The following is an 18,649-nucleotide window of genomic DNA, read 5'->3' as shown; positions in this document are numbered from 1 at the left end:
CTGAAGCCAAAACACTGAGGGAGGTAGCGGTCTAATCTGCTTTTTCACTGACAGCTCTATGGGGAAATTATTCCACAGGTAGATGAAACACATTTAGCAAGTTGCTATCTCCTCTCCTCTCTTCACGTAAGAGGTGGGTTAGGGCTACAACATGACCTGGAGGTGTAAATGTTTTGGAGGTGTACTGTTTTACACCTGTTGTATCCTGTGCACGTGGTGAATAAACTTTGAAACTAAATTCAAGGTGATATGTCAATGTGTGTTCTTAAGCATACGGTATGAGGTCTAAAAATATAGGCCTATACAATTAATGGCAACCTGCAATACAGTTAATTTCAATTAGTTGCTATTAGTTGCCTGCAGTGGTATGAAGGTTATTATAATTACCACTAAGTTGTGAGATTGTTTGTTTAAATATATCTTTTTTTTTTTTACCTATATTTAACTAGGCAAGTCAGTTAAGAACAAATTCTTATTTACAATGATGGCCTAATGATGAGCGATCTTCATTCTTGTGTAAGTGTAGTTAATATAACCACCCACACTTATGTTGCTTTTAATGCCACTAGACTCTAGAGAGACTCGACTGTGTTATAGACCTGCATCTTATTACAAGCCTGGCTAAGCACTAAATGGAACAGGGCCATTGTGTCAGTGATCCTGTGACTGAAGTGTTACTTGAGGCCCACAGCAACACAGAAAGATATGCCAACTTAACTTCTAATGAAACACAAGCACCTTGTCAGGAGTCAATGATTTTAAAGGAAATTAATGCTGTCATCTATTAAGGACAGTTTTTATGTGACAATCTGTTAAATGTCCTCCCTGTTGGCTATATTTCTTTGACCTTACTTTTTTTGTGAAATAGTAAAAGCTTTCAAGTGACTCACACTGACAGATTTCATTTCTGTTTTTCTCTCACAGCACCAAAGCCCAAATCAGGAACACTGCACTCGCGCTCTCTTCTCAACATCTGGCACCTAGCATTCAACCCCTCTACTTTGTGCCTACAGTACAACCTGCACTCCCCCTTTCTCTCAGTCTCTCTGTCTGTCTGTCTCTCTCTCTCTCTCTCCGCCTCCCACTCCCCTCCCAGCTCCCCCCTCAGCATTCCTGATGCGTACGAACAGTAAGGTGACGCAGCGTGAGCACACCAATGAGCATGTCACAGAGTCGGTGGCAGACCTGCTCGCTCACGAAGAGCCTCTCGACTACAAGAACAGGTCTCTGAATGTTGGAGGGGTCCCCGGGAAGAAGATCGTTCTTGAGCCCCCCGAGAACGATGGCCGCCCGGCCTGGAATAGCAAGCTGCAGTACATCCTGGCCCAGGTGGGCTTCTCTGTGGGGCTAGGAAACGTCTGGCGCTTCCCTTACCTGTGCCAAAAGAATGGAGGAGGTGAGTAGGAGACAGCACCACTGAATAACTTGTAAACAAAATATAGACACTGGCGTAGCACACACCCCCACAGCTCCCTCAAGGTGGGGGGCCCCCTCCCAATAATCTTTAAAATTACAGTACATTTACTTTAAAACTGCAAAATGTTCTTAATTTGTAGAATAGCAGGACATTTGCTCATGGATTCTTGAAAGTCAGGACAATCAGGGTGGGAAATTAACTTTTTGGTCCACCTGCCACTGTGGCAGGTAGACCAAAATATCGACCAGCACTCCGATTTTTTACCAGCCAAAATAGTTTTTCACCATAATTACACACACACACACACACACACACACACAAAAACAACAACAGATGAGCATGCTTTCTAATGTTTCAAAAACAAGAAAAGTATCACTAGTAAGAAGTAATGGGGTATATTGCTTAATTCCATTTTATTTTTGTGACCTGCATCTTTTAAAATAAACTATTTATATCCAATAATAAAAACAGATAAACAGTTCTACAACTGAACACCAAGAATCAACAAAGTGCCTGCCCTGCCACAAAATACTGAGTGATACGGCTTATTTATTATTATATTTCAGGGCTCTACGCTGACATACATGAAGTGCTCCTAAGTAGAACTGTAGAAGCACACAAATAAATCATATTTTAGGTTATTGTGCTGCTGAAAGGTGAATTCATTTCCCAGTGTCTGGTGGAAAGCAGACTGAACCAGGTTTTCCTCTAGGATTTTACCTGTGCTTAGTTCCATTCCGTTTCTTTTTTATCCTGAAAAACTCCCCAGTCGTTAAAGATTACAAGCATACCCATAACATGATGCAGCCACCACTATGCTTGAAAATATGGAGAGTGGTACTCAGTAATGTGTTGTATTGGATTTGCCCCAAACATAACACTTTGTATTCAGGACAAAAAGTTAATTGCTTTGCCAAATTCTTTTGCGGTTTTACTTTAGTGCCTTATTGCAAACAGAATGCATGTTTTGGAATATTTTGATTCTATACAGGCTTCCTTCTTTTCACTCTGTCATTTAGGTTAGTATTGTGGAGTAACTACAATGTTGTTGATCCATCCTCAGTTTTCTCCTATCACAGCCATTAAACTCTGTAACTGTTTTAAAGTCACCATTGGCCTCATGGTGAAATCCCTGAGTGATTTCCTTCCTCTCCGGCAACTAATTTAGGAAGGACGCCTGTATTTTTGTAGTGACTGGGTGTATTGATACACCATCCAAAGTGTAATTAATAACTTCACCATGCTCAAAGGGATATTCAATGTCTGTTTTTTTTTGTTTTTTTACCCATCTACCAATAGGTGCTTTTTGCGAGGCATTGGAAAACCTCCCTGGTCTCTATAAGAAACAGTGACATACACTCTGAATGACCTAAAATGACAAATCCCATATTGGTCTTTCACAGTCAGGCCAACCCAAGCTCTACTGTGCAGTAGGCTAATAGTAAGCCTACTGTTGGAACAGATAAAAGGCTGTCAACTGAGTCAGACATTATTTTCCTGAGTTTTTTTCTCAGAAAAACAACATCATTGTATGTTTCTAAGTCCATAACAATGCTGAAACCACATCAGGAGACCACTTTTGAGGTCTGTGTAGTTACCCTTTAATTCAAGTGTGCAGACACCTAGCACTGTTGTTTGGTTAGCAGTATTTCTGTAGCACATGAGATTAAGTTTGCAAAAGAAATGACTACTGGATTGATGCAAATAATCATGATATTATTCTGCCAGGTAGGCATAGGCTACTTTGTAGCTAGTTAACATTTAATTTAGAAGGTTTTTGGGAAAGTATTTTCATCTACCAGAAGACAGTTAGGCCTATCATTAGCATTGCTATATTTTTCCTGTTCCATAATTGTTTGAAACCTGACGTTTCACTTCATATTTTGAGGTATGTCTTCTTACCTTACTTCAGAGTAGGTTATAGCCAAAATCCCACCATAGAGGCAATAATTTTTTATAGATTTCCTCATATGCATTCTCCTGTTCCATCGTTTTCTTTAAACTTTCTTTCATTGTCTAGCAGCCAAAGGCATTATAATAATATAATAATAATTATCCTAGTCATATTAGCAACCCAAGGTAGTTGTTGCATCTTTAAATCTGCCCTCTTTTTACTTTTCTAAAGGATATTTCCATCTGTCCATGAAACCGCTCGCGTGTGCGGTGAGCTTTTTAAAACAGTGTTTTCCCACAAATTGCATTTTGGAACAACGTGTGGACATTGCTGTGCCTAAAATGTGATGAAATAATAGTTAATCAACATTTGAAGCTAAACATTCTGATCTGTTCCATCAGCCTTATTCATTGATATGGCGTATACCTTCATTACACTACTTTAATATGTATCAGTGGGGATTAAGAAGTGATTATATGCAATGCCACTGAAAAATAAGTGGGTATATGGTGTATACCTGCGTATACCCTCCACTACACCACTGTGAATACTTATAGACTCAAGACAATTCAGTTTAACATTTTTTATTAATTTGTACACATTTTGAAAAACATAATTCCATTAAAACATAATTCCATTTCGACATTATGGGTGTCAGTGTTTGAAGTGGATGTGGTGTTGGAGTCAGGCGCAGGACACAGAAGCTTAGTCCAACAGACTTTACTAGTCAAAAATATGACAATACAAAAGAACGGGCCTCAAACAACGGAGGCGAGCGATACGCAAACAGTGCGTAAAACACGAAATATAAGCGATGCGCAAACAGTGCGTCAATACACTTAAATACACCAGAGCAAAATCCAAAACCCCAACGGACAGGCGGACAACAACACACAACTACAAACAAAACCAAAGGAAACTTATAGGTGACATAATCAATAAGTGATAAGACACAGGTGCACCAACCAGATAAAACCAAACAAACATAGAGAACATCAAACGGTAGCAGCTAGTACTCCGGGGACGACGAACGCCGAAGCCTGCCCGAACAAGGAGGAGGAGCAGTCTCGGTGGAATTCATGACAGTACCCCCCCCCTTGACGCGCGGCTCCAGCCGTGCGCCGACCCCGGCCTCGGGGACGGCCAGGAGGACGTGGAGCAGGGCGCGTAGGATGACTACGATGGAACTCAGTCAGGAGGGATGGATCTAAAATGTCCCTCCGAGGCACCCAGCACCGTTCCTCCGGACCGTACCCCTCCCACTCCACGAGATATTGTAGACCCCCCATCCGACGTCTCGAATCCACAATGGACCGGACTGAGTACGCCGGAGCCCCCTCGATGTCCAGTGGGGGCGGAGGGGTCTCCCTTATCTCACTCTCCTGGAGTGGACCAGCTACCACCGGCCTGAGGAGAGACACATGGAATGAGGGGTTAATGTGATAGTCATTGGGCAGTTGCAACCTGTAACACACCTCATTCAATCTCCTCAGGACTTTAAATGGCCCCACAAACCGCCGGCCAAGCTTCCGGCAGGGCAGGCGAAGGGGCAGGTTTCGAGTCGAGAGCCAGACTCAATCTGCAGGGGCGTAGACTGGACCCTCACTGCGGTGGAGGTCGGCGCTCGCCTTCTGCCTGCGGATGGCCCGCTGCAGATGGACGTTGGCAGCGTTCCACGTCTCCTCCGAGCGCCGAAACCACTCATCCACCGCAGGAGCCTCGATCTGGCTCTGATGCCATGGTGCCAGAACCGGCTGATAACCTAACACACACTGAAAAGGGGTCAGGTTAGTAGAGGAGTGGCGGAGAGAGTTCTGAGCCATCTCTGCCCAGGGGATATACCCCGACCACTCCTCCGGCCGGCCCTGGCAATAGGATCTCAGAAACCTACCCACATCCTGGTTTACTCTCTCCACCTGCCCATTACTCTCCGGGTGGTAACCAGAGGTAAGGCTAACCGAGACCACCCAAGCGTTCCATGAACGCCCTCCAGACTCTAGAGGTGAACTGGGGACCCCGATCAGACACTATATCCTCGGGAACCCCGTAGTGCCGGAAGACGTGGGTGAACAAAGCCTCAGCGGTCTGTAGGGCAGTAGGGAGACCCGGCATAGGAATGAGACGACAGGCCTTTGAGAACCGATCCACAACGACCAGAATAGTGGTATTCCCCTGGGAGGGGGGAAGGTCCGTGACAAAGTCCACAGAGAGGTGAGACCACGGCCTTCCACTGAGCGCACACCGAGCAGGAGGAGACATAAACCCTCACGTCCTTAGCCAATGTTGGCCACCAGTATTTAACACTAAGGCAGTGCACTGTCCGGCCAATACCTGGATGTCCAGAGGAGGGTGACGTATGAGCCCAATAAATGAGCCGATCACGGACCTCGAGCGGCACGTACGTCCGAACCACTGGACACTCTGGGGGAGTAGGGTCGGTGCGTAACGCCCGCTCAATTTCCGCATCGACCTCCCATACCACCGGTGCCACCAGACAAGACTCCGGCAGTATGGGAGTGGGCTCAATGGACCTCTCCTCTGTGTCATACCGCCGGGACAGGGCGTCTGCCTTACCGTTCTGGGACCCTGGGATGTACGTGATCTTAAAAACGAACCGGGTCAGGAACATGTTCCACCTAGCCTGACGAGGGTTTAATCTCCTAGCTGCCCGGATGTACTCCAGGTTACGATGGTCGGTCAGAATGAGAAAAGGGTGTTGAGCCCCCTCAAGCCAATGCCTCCACACCTTTAGGGCTTGAACCATGGCTAACAGCTCCCTGTCCCCTACGTCATAATTACGCTCCGCCGGGCTGAGCTTCTTAGAATAAAAAGCGCAGGGACGGAGCTTAGGTGGCGTGCCTGAGCGTTGCGACAGTACTGCCCCAATACCGGCCTCTGACGCGTCCACCTCTACCTGGAACGCTAAAGCGGGGTCCGGGTGCGCCAGCACCGGAGCTGAGGTGAACAGGTCTTTCAGTTTACAAAACGCCCTGTCCGCCTCAGCTGACCACTGCAAACGCACCGGGCCCCCCTTCAGCAGGGAAGTAATGGGAGCTGCTACCTGTCCAAAACCCCGGATAAACCTCCGGTAGTAATTGGCAAAACCCAAAAACTGCTGCACCTCTTTCACAGTGGTTGGGGTTTGCCAGTTACGCACGGCTGACACACGGTCAATCTCCATCTTCACCCCTGACGTGGACAACCGATGACCCAAGAAGGAGATGGACTCCTGGAAAAACAGACATTTCTCTGCCTTGACATACAAGTCATGCTCCAACAGTCTACCCAACACTCGGCGTACCAGGGCTACATGCTCGGCACGTGTAGCAGAGTACACTAAGATGTCGTCAATGTACACTACCACTCCCTGCCCATGCAGGTCCCGGAAGATCTCGTCCACAAATGATTGGAAGACTGAAGGAGCATTCATTAACCCGTATGGCATGACAAGATACTCATAATGACCTGAGGTGGTACTAAATGCTGTCTTCCATTCATCCCCCTCCCTAATGCGCACCAAGTTATAAGCGCTCCTGAGATCCAGTTTTGTGAAGAACCGCGCCCCGCGTAATGATTCAGTCATACTCGCAATCAGAGGAAGAGGGTAACTGTATTTTACAGTGATCTGATTGAGACTACGATAATCAATACACGGGCGCAAACCTCCATCTTTCTTCTTCACAAAAAAGAAACTCGAGGACGCAGGGGAAGTGGAGGGCCGTATGTATCCCTGTTTCAGGGACTCAGCTATGTATGTCTCCATAGCCGCCGTCTCCTCTTGAGACAGAGGATACACATGGCTCTGCGGAAGTGCCGCACCTGTCTGGAGGTTTATCGCACAATCTCCCTGCCTATGAGGTGGCAATCGTGTCGCCCTCGTCTTGCTGAATACGAGTGCCAATGGGTGACTAACCAAGGAAGCCCCAGCACCACGGGATACGCAGGAGAGTCAATTTGGTACAACTGAATAATCTCCTCATGACCCCCCTGCGTCTTCATCTTTAGTGGCGCTGTGACTTCCCTAATCAACCCAGACCCCAACGGGCGGCTATCTAGGGCATGGACAGGAAAGGGTGCATCAACGGGCAGGAGGGGAATCCCTAACCTAGAACAACATTTCCGATCAATAAAATTCCCAGCTGCGCCTGAATCGACTAGCGCCTTATGCTGGGAATGAGATGCAACCTGAGGAAATACTACAGGTATACAAAAGTGAACAACAGAGAGCTCTGGGTGAGTGGGGCGCCTACTCACCTGAAATGACTCTCCAGTGCGCGACCTGTTGTCCCGATTCCCTGGAGACCCTCCCCAGCACCTAGCCGCAGTGTGTCCTCCACGGCCACAGCTGGTGCAGGGGACGGCCCCCCTCGGATTCTCTCTCCTTCTCCCTCTAGCGCCAGCACCCCCGAGCTCCATTGGGCTCGGCTCGGAGGTGCTGGGGAATGGAATGGACGGCCCCATCTCGGGACGTCCGCGGGTGGCCAGCAGGGTATCCAGACGGATGGACATGTCCACTAGCTGGTCAAAGGACAGATTGGTGTCCCTGCAGGCCAGCTCTCGACGAACGTCCTCTCGCAGGCTACACCTATAGTGGTCGATGAGGGCCCTCTCATTCCACCCCGCATCCGCCGCTAGAGTCCGGAAATCCAGGGCGAAATCCTGTGCGCTCCTCTTCCCCTGTCGGAGGTGGAACAGACGCTCCCCCGCCGCTTTACCCTCAGGAGGGTGATCGAAAACAGCCCTGAAGCGGCGGGAGAACTCCACGTAGCTGATGGTGGCGGCGTCTATTCCCCTCCATTCGGCGTTGGCCCACTCCAACGCCTTGCCGGAGAGACAGGAGATGAGGGCGGACACGCTCTCGTATCCCGAGGGCGCCGGGTGTATGGTGGCCGGGTAGAGTTCCACCTGAAGGAGGAACCCCTGACACCCGGCTGCTGTGCCATCATACGCCCTCGGGAGCGAGAGCCAAATCCCACTGGATTCCGGAACCGGTCTGGTGGGACTGGCCGATGGTGGTGGTAATGTAGGAGGAGGTGTGGGCACGCCTCCCCTTTCCCATCGGCGCAGGGTGTTCATGACCTCCTGCATGGCGGAGCCGAGTTGCTGGATCCTGGCGTCCTGGCAGCTGACCCGATCCTCCAGCGACTCGGTCGCCGCCGCTGCTCCTGCTGACTCCATTGATGGTGTGTTGTTCTGTCAGTGTTTGAAGTGGATGTGGTGTTGGAGTCAGGCGCAGGACACAGAAGCTTAGTCCAACAGACTTTACTAGTCAAAAATATGACAATACAAAAGAACGGGCCTCAAACAACGGAGGCGAGCGATATGCAAACAGTGCGTAAAACACGAAATATAAGCGATGCGCAAACAGTGCGTCAATACACTTAAATACACCAGAGCAAAATCCAAAACCCCAACGGACAGGCGGACAACAACACACAACTACAAACAAAACCAAAGGAAACTTATAGGTGACATAATCAATAAGTGATAAGACACAGGTGCACCAACCAGACAAAACCAAACAAACATAGAGAACATCAAACGGTAGCAGCTAGTACTCCGGGGACGACGAACGCCGAAGCCTGCCCGAACAAGGAGGAGGAGCAGTCTCGGCGGAATTCGTGACAATGGGGTATTGTGTGTAGACCAGTGACCAAAGAAATCTCAGTTTAATCAATTTTAAATGCAGGCTGTAACACAACAAAATGTGGAAAAAGTCAAGGCGTGTGAATAATTTCTTAAGGCACTGTATGCTTAAACAATTGTAGTATTTGCTGTGCTAGACCTAAGGGATAATGTTTGCTTTATAAATGTTGTTTTAGGTTCTAAATCTAGAAAAACATACCAAAATACAACCCAAAAAACTATCAAGGCCTTTAAACACTTGTTGGACAATAATTGTGAAAATTAAATGCCTTTTATGGTGTCTGACGGATTTTACATAAATCCAGTAATTTTCATTTTATGGAAAATAAAAAAGGGGGGTTTTCCTTTTCATGGTGTGATAACCAGTGGTGGAAAAAGTACCCAATTGTCATACTTGAGTAAAAGTATAGATACCTTAATAGAAAGTTACTCAAGTAAAAGTGAAAGTCACCCAGTAAAATAGTACTTGAGTAAAAGTCTAAAAGTATTTGGTTTTAAATATACTTAAGTATCAAAAGTAAATGTAATTGCTAAAATATACTTAAGTATCAAAAGTAGAAGTAAACCTATAAATAATTTCAAATTCCTTATATTAAGCAAAGCAGACAGCTCCATTTTCTTGTTTTTAAAATGTACGGATAGCCAGGTGCATACTCCAACACTCAGACATTATTTACAAAAGATGCATTTGTGTTTAGTGAGTCTGCCAGACCAGAAGCAGTAGGGATGACCACGTGTTCTCTTGATAAGTGCGTGAATTTCATAATTTTCCTGTCCTGTTGAAAATTCAAAATGTAACGAGTACTTTTGGTTGTCAAGGGAAATGTATGGAGTAAAAAGTACAATATTTTCTTTAGGAATGTAGTGAAGTAAACGTAAAAGTTGTCAAAAATATAAATAGTAAAGTACAGATACCCCAAAAAACTACTTAAATAGTACTTTAAAGTATTTTTACTTAAGTACTTTACACCACTGGTGATAGCTGATACTTTGCTCTATCAAAATATATATTTCAAATTGTGTTAGTATTAAGACAAATATTTGCGATACTGCGTTACGCCACTGAATGTAGAACTATAAATATGTATTGTACAGAAATATGATCTTAATTTGAGCCATTTTGCTACAGCAGGAAAGTAATCCTGCAGCAACAGGAAATGTGAATTATTATGTGGATTATGAGTAGTGGACATTTCTTTTGGAGTTTATACATTTTTCGTAAGGGAAAATCAAGTCAGAAATTTTAAAGTGGAATTTACAAACTTCAGAAGCTTTTTTAAACCTCAGATACACTACACTTTTTAAATGTTCTGCGTTGCAGGAAAGTTCTCCTTTATGAGGTCATTTCCTCCTCCTCTTCCTGTCTACCTCTGTCTGATGAAGAGTCTAGCGGCATCTGCTCACCTGGCAGCTCAGTGACCCAGACTGAAGGAACAACATGACAACTACACTGGCCTGCCATCACAGTCAGACTGGGCTACCAAGAAAGGAGCACAGCTCCACAAACACCACTCTAAATATAGTTGTGCCATTTATTTATAGTCATTTAATACTGGCATTGGGGCAGGCTGGGGCTCAATTGATATTCTGATCAACATGAAAGAGATACTCTCAATTAAACGTTTCTTGATGATTACTTTTTTTGTCATGAGTCTGTAGTTACAGATGCACAGTGTAAATCTGTGCTGGTATAGTAGTTCAGAACCACAATGTGTCAGGCAAACATCTAAGAACTGTTACACAGTGACTGGAGTGGAAACCTCATTTCTGTAACCTCATCACAGGAAGTTGGGGGTACCTTAATTGGGGAGGATGGGCTCGTGGTAATGGCTGGTGTGGAATAGGTGGACTGGTATAAAATACATTAAACACATAGTTTCCATGTGTTTGATGCCATTCCATTTGCTCTGTTCCAGCCATTATTATGAGCTGTCCTCCCTCAGCAGCCTCCACTGAATCTCATAACCCATGAAGTTCTGAAGAACTACTATGCATCCGCGCAGCAATGTCAGGCACAGTGATCTTTCTATTGTATCTTCTTGGAATTGACAGTGTTTTGCAGAAGTTGGTAAATGTAGCTTCTGCACTACCCAGCGCTAACATAACCTAACAGCACTACCATAAATGGATAAAAACATGCCCCATCAGTTTTAATGAGCGTCACACCTCTGACCATAAGACCACATCTCTTACCCCTGGCCATAGAAATGACTATTAAACATGCTCAATTCAACTCCGAAACCTCCTTATAATGACTGATGTATTTGTTGCACCAGCCCTGTTCTCAGTGAGCAAAATTATGTTGAAAATACATATTTTAAACATACACTACATGACCAAAAGCATGTGGACACCTGCTTGTCGAACATTCTAAAATCATGGGCATTAATATGAAGTTGGTCCCCCCTTTGCTTCAATAACAGCCTCCAGTCTTCTGGGAAGGCTTTCCAATGTTGGAACATTGCTGCGGGGTCTTACTTTCATTCAGCCACAAGAGCATTAGTGAGGTCGGGCACTGATGTTGGGCGATTAGGCCTGGCTCGCTGTCGTCATTCAAATTCATCCCTAAGGTGTTCGAAGGAGTTGAGGTCAGGGCTCTGTTCTTCCACACCGATCTCAACAAACAATTTCTGTATGGACCTCGCTTTGTGCATAGGGGCATTGTCATGCTGAAACAAGAAAGGGCCTTCCCCAAACTGTTGCCACAAAATTGGGATCACAGAATCGGCTAGAATGTCATTGTATGCTGTAGCGTTAAGATTTCCCTTCACTGGAACTAAAGGGCATAGCCCAAACCATGGAAAACAGCCCCAGACCATTATTCCTCCTCCACCAAACTTTACAGTTGGCACTATGCATTGGGGCTGGTAGCATTCTCCTGTCATCCGCCAAACCCAGATTCGTCCGTCGGACAGCCAGATGGTGAAGCGTGATTCATCACTCCAGAGATCGCATTTCCATTGCTCCAGAGTCCAATGCTGGCGAGCTTTACACCACTCCAGCTGACATTTGGGATTGTGCATGGTGATCTTAGGCTTGTGTGCGGCTGCTTGGCCATGGAAACCCATTTCATGAAGCTCCCGACTAACTGTTATTGTGCTGACGTTGCTTCCAGAGGCAGTTTGGAACTCAGTAGTGAGTGTTGCAACTGAGGACAGACCATTTTTACGCGCTACGTGCTTCAGCACTCGGCGGTCCCTTTCTGTGAGCTTGTGTGGCCTACCACTTCACGGCTGAGCCGTTGTTGCTCCAAGACATTTCCACTTCACAATAACAGCACTTACAGTTGACCGGGGCAGCTCTAGCAGGGCAGACATTTGATGAACTGACTTGTTGGAAAGGTGGCATCCTATGACAGTGCCACGTTGAAAGTCACTGAGCTCTTCATTAAGGCCATTCTACTGCCAATGTTTTCCTATGGAGATTGCATGGCTGTGTGCTCGATTTTATACACCTATCAGCAACGGGTGTGGCAGAAATAGCCGAATCCACTAATTTGAAGGGGTGTCCACATACTTTTGTATATATAGTGTATTTTCCAGACATTGAAATTAGGTTAATTTTCGGTTCTGAATGAAGTTGAAAATAATAATTTTATGGATGTTGAAAATACGTATTTTCTGGACATTGAAAAGACATCCAGAAGACGTCATTTACGGACATTGAAAATACGTCTTTTACGGATGTTGAAAATACATACTTTTTGGGCCTTTGTTCTATGGCCAAATTTCAACCGTTCATACATTCACTTATATCCACATGTGAATGAAGAAATCATTATCTCACATATTTTTTTAAATGTCCAATTAAAACAGGAAAATGGAGCAAACTGAAGATTGCAGTATGGAATATTTATTATTCCTCCCATCTGTCAGCTTTTGAAAAGTTTTAGAACTGGCAGTGATGATGTTAAAGGTTTTCAGACCAACAGAAAAAACAAACAGAACTCTTCAACTACAGTAACATTCTCAGTAAGTTTTTCTTTCTGTGACTGTGATATGTGGTTGTTTATCTACCTTAGTTGAATGCACTGACTGTAAGTCGCTCTGGATAAGAATGTCAGCTAAAAACCCAAAATGTAAATGTAAAAAGGAACACTTGCAAAGCATGCTGGATTTTATTCTAATTAACTCCCAAACAAGAACAAATTTGGTCGGTCCGTACCGGACGTCAATGTCTCATAAGTTTGGGCAGCACAGTACAGCACAATACAGTACAGTACATTAAAGCACAGTATAGTTTAGTTTAGTACAGTAGAGTAGACTACAGTACAGTACAGTACAATTGATAACAGTAAAGTACAGTAAGGTCCAGTAGGGTACAGTACAGTTCAATATAGTACATTATACTGTTCTTTACTCTACTGTGCTCTACTGTACTGTATTGTACTGAATTATACTCTACTCTACTTTACATTACTGTACTACTGTACTGTAATGTACTTTTCTGTACTGTACTCTGCTGTGCTCTACTGTACTGTACTCTACTGTATGGTACTGAACTATACTTTACTCTACTTTACTGTACATTACTGTACTATACTCTACTGTACTCTACTGTACTCTACTGTACTGAACTATACTCTGCTTTACTGTACTGTACTGTACTGTACTGTACAAACTTGCGAAACATAGACATCTATAATCATAGCCTACTGGGCAAAAACTGGTTCAGTCAACGTTGTTTCCATGTCTATGTGATGTTGAATCAATGTGGAAAACTGATTGGATTTGAAATGTTGAATTCACGTTAGTTGACAACTCAACCAAATGTAAATCAAAACTATGTTGAACTGACGTCTGTGCCCAGTGGGAGACCACTATATTCAGCCAAATCACGTCCGGTCCAGACCAAATCTGAACCATCATAGACGTCTATGTTTGGGCCAAATCTAGGCCGGTCCAAAAAACTACATCTGTGGACGTTGAAATCAAGGCCAGGGCGGACGGACCAAATTTCAACGTCTTTTCAACGTCCATGGACATTGGCATGGATAGTGCTCACTGGGTTGTCGCTCATGTGCCTTCTCTTCCTGATTTATTGCTAATAGGCAGGATTTAAAGGCTCCTATAACCAAGCAGCTCAGTCGTGTGACCAGAAGGATGGCCATCTTTCAACCCCTAATTTGCCTCTTGACAGCAAATTACAGCCACATTAAATGGCTCCATGGTGTTGAGTAGTTAACGCTCTGGGCCTCCTGCCCTTTTCCTCTCTCTCTCCTTATTTCCCTCCACCTCTCTCTCGGATTGCACACGTCTTTACCTCAGTGAGCATGCTATATATCAGGGCTGTGAGTTGGCCCCAGTTCAGATAGGCTGTGATTGATTGGATCTGACTAAAGGGGGACAGTGTTTGTCAACTGATCTGAGGACACTTTGGCTCGGGGCCAAGAGCAGCACACAGGATTTACTTTTCCTTTCCTGAACTACATTGTACATGGTTGATTGTACTTCTTTATGTCTTCCTTCATTATAGGACCTTGTTTTTTGTGTGCTGTAATATTCAATCCATTATGAGCTCTGGGCTATGTAACTGGTATTCCTGAAGGATGAGTATTAGTGATAGTGCTCCAGCGTAAGTCTTTGCATCCTGTTGATGATGACTCACCCACAGCACATCAAACACAGTAGCATCCTGATTAAACCTCTCCTGGATTAAGCTGGGAAGGACCAAATTTAGACATCCCCCATAATTCAAATCAAATACTAAAATAGACCTTAATAAATCAATGGTTGGATGGGCTCTGGCTTGCAAGGAGAGAGAGTAATATAGAACACTTTCGAAGGTGTTTCGAAAGCTATTGCATATTGAAGTGATGCAGAACTGTCCAGTACAAACACAGACACCATAGTGTCCTGAGGCTCCGAACTCTGGCCTCTCCACTGACTCACTGAGTGGGCCTGATACTTCATGACCACCAACTAGACGGTTTGTCTGTCTGTCACCCAGTCTGTCCACCTCTCCCCTTCCCCACAGCCGTTGTAATGAGACACAGCTCAGAGAAACAGAGCCAGAGTCCACAGTAAATATTACGTCTCTCATTGATTCAACAGGGGAGCCAATCGAAACTTGTGAATTTTTTCATAGGGAAGGTGTTCCACATTTTACACAATGCTTATTACTGTAATATCACACATATGTGTACTACTCATGTACCTAATAGTCGATTGTAAGAAATATAGCATGAACACTTTGACTACTTTCTTTCAGGTGCCTACCTGGTCCCATACTTCATCCTCCTCATCCTCATCGGCATCCCACTCTTCTTCCTGGAGCTGGCGGTGGGCCAGAAGATCCGTCGTGGGAGCATCGGGGTGTGGAACTATGTGTGCCCCCGCCTGGGCGGGATAGGGGTGTCCAGTCTAATGGTGAGTGACAGTGAGGATGGTGTCTTTGGTTTTAAGTTGCCTATTATATAATCTCTTGGTTGAAGTGGAGGCTGGAAATCAGTTTGTTAAGTGATCACACTCCAATCATCAGATTCTTGAAAGACGGGACAATCTCAACTTTTTTTCACGAATATTTTTCTTAATAATGAACAATATGTTAAAATATATACAGTATTTTGATCAAATCAACGTTTATTGGTGCAGTACACATACAGTATTTGCAGACGTTATCGCAACACTTATGTAGGATCTTAATTTTAACCAGTTTGCTACAGCAGGAAAATAATAAATTATTATGTGGATTATAATTAATGACATTTTTTGTAAGGGTTGATACATTTTTCGTTAGGGCAAATCAAGTCTGACATTTTAAAGTGGAAATTACAAACTTTCGAAGCCTTTTTAAACCTTGAATACACTACAAGTTAGCATTTCCTGCTAGTGATGCGCTTGTTGACTCATAACCCGCAGTCCCCGCAGTTATATCCGCAGGGCGGACGGGTTTAGGGTCATTCAATATTGTGTGTATGAAGGGTGGCTGGGTGGCAGCTTGAATAAAGAGAAAACAACACCTTAAACAATCCATAAATGTATATTTCTTGTTCAGTTTATATCTATAGGCTACATTTAGGTTTTTCTTTCATTATTTTAGGCTATCTGGCATCAGAGCATAAGCCGAAGGTTTAACTGTATATGGGAGCCAAATAGCCTACACGCCAATCGCCAAATGCTTTTCGGAACGGGCAGAAAAAGTTAACATCCACAGAGGCAAAAAGGGCAATGTCAGAGTTGAATTCAATAAGACAAAAGCTGCAAAAGGAGAGTTGAGCCTCCAGAGTGGCGCAGCGGTCTAAGGCACTGCATCGCAATGCTAGAAGCGTCACTACAGACCCGGGTTTCATCCCGGGCTGTATCACAACCGGCCGTGATCGGGAGTCCCATAGGACGGCGCACAATTGGCCCCGTGTCGTCCGGGTTAGGGGAGGGTTTGGCCAGGGGGGCTTTACTTGGCTCATCGCACTCTAGCGACTCCTTGTGGCGGGCCGGGCACCTGCAGGCTGACCTAGGTCATCAGGTGAAAGGTGTTTTCTCCGACACATTGGTGCGGCTGGCTTCCGGGTTAAGTGGGCGGGTGTTAAGAAGCGCGGTTTGTCAGGTCAAGTTTCGGAGGATACATGACTCGACCTTCACCTCACGAGCCGGTTGGGGAGTTGCATTGATGAGACAAGATCAAAATTGGGGAGAAAAAGGGGATATAGAAAAAAAGAAGAAAAAAAGGAGAGTTGAAATTGAAGGGAGGGTCAGAAAAGTAATGTTTGGGAAAGATTTGGTGAAGTGGTGAAAGAGGATAAAAGCAGTGCCAGATATGTTATGTGTGATGATTGGGCTCTATACAAATCAGACAGTCACAAGACAGGGACTCCAATAGGCCTATGGAATGTCAAGGGAACTGCAGCCTACTGTTCAGATGGGTTAAATGGAAATTAAATCTGGACACTGACTGTAGGTCTATAGCCTCTCACATAGCCTTAATATTAACTCCTGCAGAGTTAAGCATTTCTTGCAGTAAAATGCAGTAAAATGATACACCAAATGTATCATTTTTACTCGGGAACAGGAGTGGAGACATATGATTTATTTATTTCAGCATCTTGAGAGAATGCAAATGCTCAGTTAGATACCATCTGTAGAGGTGCTATCTTTATCAGCATCATAAAAGCTTATAGTATTTCAACCACATAAATATGCATCCAAGCCAAACTGAAATCTTATCAGAAACATGTTGGGACGTTTTCACAGCTATCTATTTCCTTACAACTGGTGAAACTGATATTATTTGGACATTTTGCACAGAAAATCGTTCAATTTTTTTTATAGTTATTGCATTTTCTCCCCGGTCCCTAAAAGTCTTTGCTCCACAAAAGAAGATGACAGAGAAAACTTTACCAATGTCAACTAGATTGAAGCATTAATTCTATCGATTTATTACATTATTCTGGTGAGCAAGGTTTTTTTTTTGTCTTCTAGGGCAGCATATAATGACAGAGGAGAAGCTGTATGTATCTAAATTATAGACAAGTTGACTAATAAATAGCGTACCAAAATGTCGGAAATTATAAGCAGAAGCATATCTAAATCAGGCCCCAAAAAATCCTGCACCACCTCTCAAAAAATAATTCCACTGTCTTTGACTGTAGCCTATAGCGCATTTTCTATATTTGTGGGTTAGGGTCGGGTGTGGGCCTCAGATTTTCACTTAATCACATATAGTCGCGCGGTTGTGGATGGGTTATTAGCAATTGTGTGTGGGTGCTGGTGAACAAACAGCTGACAAATAGCACCACTATTTCCTGTGCAGGAACATTCTCAGCAACAAAAGAGTGATCAAATGAAGATCCTACATCTGTAGCTCTCACAGTGCAGTAATATCTAGCAATGCAATAACACTATACACATAATCCAAAAAGTAAAGAAATATCAGAACAAGCAATATCAGAACGAGCAATGTCAGAGTCCAGAAAATATACAGTACCAGTCAAACGTTTGGACACACCTACTCATTCAAGGGTTTTTCTATATTTTTACTATTTTCTACATTGTAGAATAATAGTGAAGACATCAAAACTATGAAATAACACATATGGAATCATGAGAACTGTTGTGCTGATTAAAGAAGCAATAAAACTGGCTTTCTTGAGACTAGTTGAGTATCTGGAGAATCAGCAACTGTGGGTTCGATTACAGGCTCAAAATGGCCAAAAACAAAGAACTTTCCTCTGAAACTCGTCAGTCTATTCTTGTTCTGAGAAATGAAGGCTATTCCATGCGAGAAATGGCCAAGAAATCTCGTACAATGCTGTGTACTACTCCCTTCACAGAACAGCGCAAACTGGCTCTAACCAGAATAGAAAGAGGAGTGTGAGGCCCCGGTGCACAACTGAGCAAGAGTACAAATACATTAGAGTGTGTAGTTTGAGAAACAGGCGCCTCACAGGTCCTCAACTGGCAGCTTCATTAAATAGTACCCGCAAAACACCAGTATCAACGTCAACAGTGAAGAGGCGACTCCGGGATGCTGACCTTCTAGGCAGAGTTGCAAAGAAAAAGCCATATCTCAGACTGGCCAATAAAAATAAAATATGAATATGGGCAGTCTGAGATATGGCTTTTTATTTGCAACTCTGCCTAGAAGGTCAGCATCTCGGAGTCGCCTCTTCACTGTTGACGTTGAGACTGGTGTTTTGCGGGTACTATTTAATGAAGCTGCCAGTTGAGGATCTGTGAGGCGTCTGTTTCTCAAAC

At 44.3% G+C, this 18,649-nt stretch overlaps 1 protein-coding gene across 1 annotated transcript in view; it reads left to right on the top strand.

Moving 5' to 3' along the window:
• Positions 1-1,116: 1,116 nt before the first annotated feature.
• Positions 1,117-18,649, top strand: part of LOC311133116 (sodium-dependent neutral amino acid transporter SLC6A17-like) — a gene marked incomplete at both ends in the record, with an annotated part of 34,932 nt that continues 17,399 nt past the window's right edge. Inside the window, 2 exons of the mRNA XM_084166551.1 lie at positions 1,117-1,396; positions 15,168-15,325. Of these exons, the coding sequence (XP_084022677.1) occupies positions 1,117-1,396; positions 15,168-15,325 (438 nt within the window). The remainder of the gene's footprint in view (positions 1,397-15,167; positions 15,326-18,649) is intronic.

Source organism: Coregonus lavaretus (genome assembly GCF_964263955.1).
Source record: "Coregonus lavaretus genome assembly, chromosome: 8".
NCBI lineage: Eukaryota > Metazoa > Chordata > Actinopteri > Salmoniformes > Salmonidae > Coregonus > Coregonus lavaretus.
The sequence above is the reverse complement of the archived record's forward strand: the minus strand, read 5'-3'. Positions and strand labels throughout refer to the sequence as shown.